This window comes from Cebus imitator, unplaced genomic scaffold, assembly GCF_001604975.1.
Source record: "Cebus imitator isolate Cc_AM_T3 unplaced genomic scaffold, Cebus_imitator-1.0 Scaffold209, whole genome shotgun sequence".
In the NCBI taxonomy this organism is placed as follows: Eukaryota; Metazoa; Chordata; class Mammalia; order Primates; family Cebidae; genus Cebus; species Cebus imitator.
In genome coordinates this window covers 3645257-3651656 of record NW_016107524.1, presented here as the reverse complement: position 1 = coordinate 3651656, position 6400 = coordinate 3645257, and the positions used below count along the sequence as shown (strand labels likewise).

The 6400-nt window shown below is 39.4% G+C and overlaps 1 protein-coding gene across 1 annotated transcript in view; it reads left to right on the top strand.

The window, feature by feature from the left end:
- Nucleotides 1–6400, top strand: part of MSH2 (mutS homolog 2) — a 90123-nt gene that overhangs the window by 70932 nt on the left and 12791 nt on the right. Inside the window, exon 10 of the mRNA XM_017548533.2 lies at nucleotides 3035–3185. Within this exon, the coding sequence (XP_017404022.1) occupies nucleotides 3035–3185 (151 nt within the window). The remainder of the gene's footprint in view (nucleotides 1–3034; nucleotides 3186–6400) is intronic.

The window sequence follows — 6400 nt, the reverse complement described above, 5'->3', positions numbered from 1 at the left end:
AAAAAAAAAAGAAAGAAAGAAATCCAGAACAAAACAGTGTATTTAAGCAGTAATAATTAAACTTCTGGATAATCTGATGAAAGATATGGATCCTCTTCCGCAGAAATAGGCCCATACCTACATATATTTTAAAATTGCAAATAGTTTCTGTAGAGAGTCCAAACATGGACTAGATCCCCTACCCTGATTATAAGAACCTTAGCATTAACGTCCATCTTCCTCATTTCATAGCTAAGGAGATTGAGACTCAGAGAGTTTATGTGTCTGGAGTTAAAAGTTATTTTGTGTTTTCTTAAAAAGTTTGGACTTACTAGAAAGTTAAAGTACATACAGTTTTCTGTTTCACCATATGTTAACTTGGTTGGCTGGAAATTTTTCTGCTGATAATGGGTTTTGTGAAGGAATCATCCTGTTAAGACTGCATCATTGGGCTAGGCATGGTGGCTCACACCTGTAGTAATCCTAGCATTTTGAGAGGCCAAGGTGGGCAAATTGCTTGAGTCTAGGAGTTTGAGACCAGCCTGGGCAACATGATGAAACCCTGCCTGTACAAAAAATACAAAAATTAGCCAGGCATGGTGGCATTCACGTGTAGTTCCAGCTACTCAGGAGGCTGAGGTGGGAGGATTACTTGAGCCAGGGAAGTTGAGGCTGCAGTGATAATTGCACCACTGCATGCCAGCCTGGATGACAGAGTGAAATCCTGTCTCAAAATAAGAAAAAAGAATGCATCGTTGGCCAGGCACAGTGGCTCATGCCTGTAATCTCAACACTTGAGGAGGATCACTTGTGCCCAGGAGTTTAAGACTAGCTTATGCAACATAGACCACATTTCTACCAAAAATTAAAAGAAAAAAATTTGCCAGGTGTGGTGATGCATACCTATGGTCCCAGCTACTTGGGAAGCTGAGGTGAAAGGATTGTTTTAGCCTGGGAAGTTGAGGCTGCAGTGAGCCATGTTAGCACCACTGCACTCCATCCAGCCTGGGGAACAGAGTGAGAGTGACACCTTGTCTTTTGAATTTAAAAAAAAAAAAAAAAAAAAAAAAAAAAAAGAATGCATCATAGTATACATTAAATTATTGCCTACTGATATATTTTGTTGAGTGCTAATGAGAAGGTTAATGGCAAACCCATTTTTTACAGTATAAATTAATTTTATTTTAGAGCGAAGTAAGTTTTTATTAAAAAGTATGTTGAAAGCAACATAAATAGCACTCAAATTGAAAAAGAAACACTGTAATGGTAGTATAAGAAGCATTAGGATGGGAATTGGGAAACATGAGTTCTAGTTTCAACGTGGAAACTTTTTCCTGAAGCTCTTTACAAATTATTCAATTTCCGTGGTTTTCAGCACATTCTTCTGTAGCATTAACATGTTGGATTCATTGCTTTGATTCTTAGACCTCCATGTCATCAGAAACACTGTTGAGGATATGAGCCCCATTTAAAATAAATTGTGATCCTCATGGCAGCCTAGGTTTGCATGTGTTAAATAAACAGTATTCTATGAATACCATTGTCTTTCATGTTTAGTGATGTTGCTGTTAACACTGCAGTGAATTGCATATATAAGCACCAAACTACATTACACCCTCATGAACCATGGTCCTTTGTTTTGAAAACGTTACTCACTGATTGATTACAGTCTTCATTGTGGATCTACTCTTTCCCTTTGAATGTTTTGAGAGCTTCCTTTGTTCAGATCAGTCTGATTTTATTTCTGGATGGGTCTCTACTTTCCCTTTCCTCGATGGTTAAGTGAGATCCATCTTTAGTTGTTTGCTGCTACTAACATTTGATAGCCCCGCATCACCAAGTAAATTTATAGATACTCTTTCTATTAGTTTGTGGTCTAGAGATCATATCGATGAATGAAATTATGAAGAGAGTACGTATTTATAAAAACTCAAAATTCTTGGTGCAGAAAGTCTAGCTGATTTGAACCCAAAATATCCGAGACAGGTCTCAACCAATTTAGAAAGTTTATTTTGCCAAGGTTAAGGACGCATCCATGACACAGCCTCAGGAGGTCCTGACGACAGGTGCCCAAGGTGGTCGGGACACAGCTTGGTTTTATACATTTTAGGGAGTCATGAGACATCAAAGCAACGGGCTTTCAGGTAATAAGCACACCAGAGACAAAAGGTTACATTCTTTTGAGTCCTTGATCAGCCTTTCGCTGAATAAACAACTTAGTCTGGCTCAGTGAATCTGCACTTTTACATAAACAATAGGGCAGAGAAAGCAATCAGAAATGCATTTGGTGAGCAGAGGGATGACTTTCTGTCCCACACCTGTTAAGATAAGCTATTAGTTTATATTGCCAGGGTGAAATTCAGCAGAATTGTTTGAGAGTGAACATCTGGAGGCCCACAAGGAATTTCCTTATGGGCAAATTGTGAGGGAGGTATGTAGCTTTTTTATCTTTGTAGCTATCTGACTTAGGAATAAGATGGGAGGCAGGGGTTTGTCTGGCATAGTTCCCAGCTTGACTTTTCCCTTGACTTACTGATTTTGGGGTCCCAAGATTTATTTTCTGTTCACATGATCTACTCGTTTTCCTAGAGTTTCATTGTCAGAGTCTCAAGTTTTTGTTTGGAAATTGTATTTAGTCACATTAATTATACTCTATAAAGTTCCAAAGAAATAACTTTAGCTAAGAAAAGAATTCTCATGCATAAATCCTCGGGGTGGGGTTATACCTTAATCCATCCTCATGTGTTCACAACAACTGGGACAATGTGTTGGCCAGTGCTGGTGCTCTGCAGCCTTGGATAGGTTTACCCAGAAAGCAGCTTTCAAATCAGAAACATTCATAAGGGAGTTGAAGATTTTATAGGTAAATATCTGTAATTCATGTAGCTTTCAAGTAAGTAGTATTTGAATCTTTTCTGGTTAGATAATAATAATTGCAAGTATGTTGTCATATAATAACAATATGCTTTTCACTATTTGAGTAATTTTAGAGTTACTTTGAAAAATGTCTTTAGGTGTTTATGGAATACTTTTTCTTTTCTTCTTGATCATCAAGGCTTGGACCCTGGCAAACAGATTAAACTGGATTCCAGTGCACAGTTTGGATATTACTTTCGTGTAACCTGTAAGGAAGAAAAAGTCCTTCGTAACAATAAAAACTTTAGTACTGTAGATATCCAGAAGAATGGTGTTAAATTTACCAACAGGTTTGCAAGTTGTTATTACATCTTTAACCCTTTATTTTAATTCTGTGAATGCTCTAACATGATGTGAACGTTCTATGGTAAGGAAGTTTTACTAATGCAGTCATCAGGTAAGAGTCAAGCTTTCTTTTCTTCCAAGTAGTAGTCAGCTGTCCCAACACCATTTGTTAAATAATCTTCTGTTCCCCATTGATTGAAGTGGTACTTTGGGTCTATTTTAAAGACCCTTTTTTTTTGTCTGCACAAAGTATGTTATATCGCTTTTTCTATGTTACCGTATCTATTAGAGCTAGTTCCCCCTCATGTCTCTGCTTTAGTCATTTTCACATATTTTATCTTTTCTTTCTTTCTTTCTTTTTTTTTTTTCCTGAGACAGAGCCTTGCTCTGTCTCCCAGGCTGGAGTGCAGTGGCGGTCTTGGCTCACTGCAACCTCCACCTCCTGGATTCAAGGGACTCTCATGCTTCAGCCTCCTGAGTAGCTGGGATTATAGGCATGTACCACCATGTCTGGCTCATTTTTGTATTTTCAGTAGAGATAGGTTTTCACCATGTTGGACAGGCTGGTCTTGAACTGCTGGCCTTAAGTGATCCACCTGCCTTAGCCTCCCAAAGTGCTGAGATTATAGGTGTGAGCTACCGTGCCTGACACGTTTTATTTTTCTAAAAAAACTTTACTATCATTTATCAAGTTAAAAAATTATTTTGGCATTTCAATTGGATGTTTAAATTAGTTTAGGGAAATATGAGGTCATTCACTAGATTACAGCTTTTTAAAAATCATGTTTCATGTTGAAACAAATCTTAACAGTTTTTTCCTGCCATTTTTCTGGCTAATCTCAGGAAGTCCCTGAAACAAATTATTGATAAGTAAAAGAATTACTTTAAAAATTATTTTAAATTTATTAAGTTAAAATCTTCTGTGACTTATGCTAGGGGGAGGCTAAAGCCTTTCTCCTTCTGTATCATTCTGGAACCTATGGCCTGCCCTACTGCCTCCCCTCCTGAATTTTTGCAGAACTTTACAGGTAGCTTTTATATATATGATCCCCTGTCATCTGTTTATTTAACAAGTACTTTTATTATATGCAGACATTCTAGGTGTTCAGACACCCTAATAATTAGTTTGTTCCTTATAACAACTCTCAGTAAAGAGGGTATATACATTTCTCATTTCATAGGTGAAGACGTAGACTGCTAGGGTGCCTAAACTTAGATCTTCTGTTGCCAAATCTAGATGGGTTGTTTTTCCAGCACACTAGGATCCTCCTGGTTCAAGAAATGTATATATTTCAGCTTGGATAAGATAGAAATTTCGGGGTGTTCTAATCATCTTCAAGTTTTTTGTGGGTTAGTTATATATAAAAGAAATTGGACAGAATGGCCACATGATGCCAAAAGTGAAAAAGTCATTCACTGATTATGACCTGCAGACTCTGGTCCTTGCCTGCCTCTGCTTTTTTATTTTGCAGTTTGTCCCTTCACACAGTGATCTCACTTTTATAATGTCTTGGCCTCTTGCATTTCTTTAATTCTTTTTGCCTGTTTCATAGTAGTCTGTTTGTGCTGCTACTTGTCCGTGTACTCTTTTTGAGCTATACATGTCTGCTATGCCGTTGAGTGATTCCATTAAGGCCACAGTTATCATCTTGATGAACTGATTTTCTCCCACTACTGATAATTACTTCTCTCTTTTCTTTCTCCTTTACATCACCTCTTTTTGTTCTTAATTTCAGTCCCTTCCTTGATGCAGTGAATATTTTTTCTTATTCTCATCTTCCTTGAGTATTTTTTATTTTAACTTCTTTTTTTGGAGACATGGTTTGTCTCTGTTGCCCAGGCTGGAATGCAGTGGAACAATACCGGCTCACTGCAGCCTCTACCTCCTGGGCTCAAGCCATCTTCCCACCTCAGCCTCCCAAGTAGCTGGGACTACAGATGTGCCCCAGTACTTAGTATTTTTAGTACAGATGGGGTTTCCCTATGTTGCCCAGGCTGGTCCTAAACTCCTGGGTTCAAGCAGTCTACCTGCCTTGGCTTCCCAAAGTGCTTGGATTACAGGTGTGATGCTATGCCTGGCCTAACCTCTAATTTTAATTTTCTCTTCAAATTGCTTGATAAGATTTAGTTTTAAAACATTTTCCTGGCCAGGAATGGTAGCTTACGCCTCTAATCCCAGCATTTTGGGAGGAGGAGGTGGGTGGATTACTTGAGGTCAAGAGTTTGAGACTAGCCCAGCCAACGTGGCAAAACCCTGTCTCTACTAAAAATACAAAAATTAGTTGGGCATGTTGGTGCGTGCCTGTAATCTTAGCTACTGTGGAGACTGAGGCACCAAAATCACTTGAACCCTGGAAGCGGAGGTTGCGTGAGCCAAGATTACGCCACTGCACTCCATCCTGAGCAACTGAGTGAGACTCTGTCTCAAAAAAACAAACAAATGAAACCATTTTTTTGTCTTGTCTTGTCCTGTTCTGTCCTATCCAACGGCTCTGTCACCCAGGCTGGGGCGCAGTGGTGCCATGTCAGCTCACTGCAACCTCAGCTTCCCAGGTTCAAGGAATTCTCCTGCCTCAGCCTCCTGAGTGGCTAGGATTATAGGTGTGCACCACCATGCCCAGCTAAAGTTTTTTTTCTTTTTATATTTTTAGTAAATATGGAGGGTTTCACCAGGCTGGCCAGGCTGGTCAGGCTGGTCTCAAACTCCTGACCTCATGATCCACCCACCTCGGCCTCCCAAAGTTCTGGGCTTGAGCCAGTGTGCCCAGCCTCGTTTTTGTTATTTTGAAAACTTCTAGTATTAAAATATATTTATGGTATAGTAATTAGAAATATCATGTGTGTGTTTGTGTTTTTGGTTTGTTTGTTGAGACAGAGTTTCACTCTTGTTGCCCAGGCTAGAGTGCAGTGGTGTCATCTTGGCTCACTGCAACCTCTGCCTCCTGGATTATAGCGATTCTCCTGCCTCAGTCTCCTGAGTAGCTGGGATTACAGGCATGCACCACCATGCCTGGCTAATTTTGTATTTTTAGTAGAGACAGGGTTTCTCCATGTTGGTCAGGCTGTTCTCGAACTCCCTATCTCAGGTGATCTGCCCACCTCAAACTCCCAAAGTGCCAGGATTACAGGCATGAGCCACTGCGCCCGGCCTGTGTTGTGTTTTAAAAGGGGTAATGACTTCAATCTTAAATAAGGATTCCATTTAAATATTTTGTTAAAG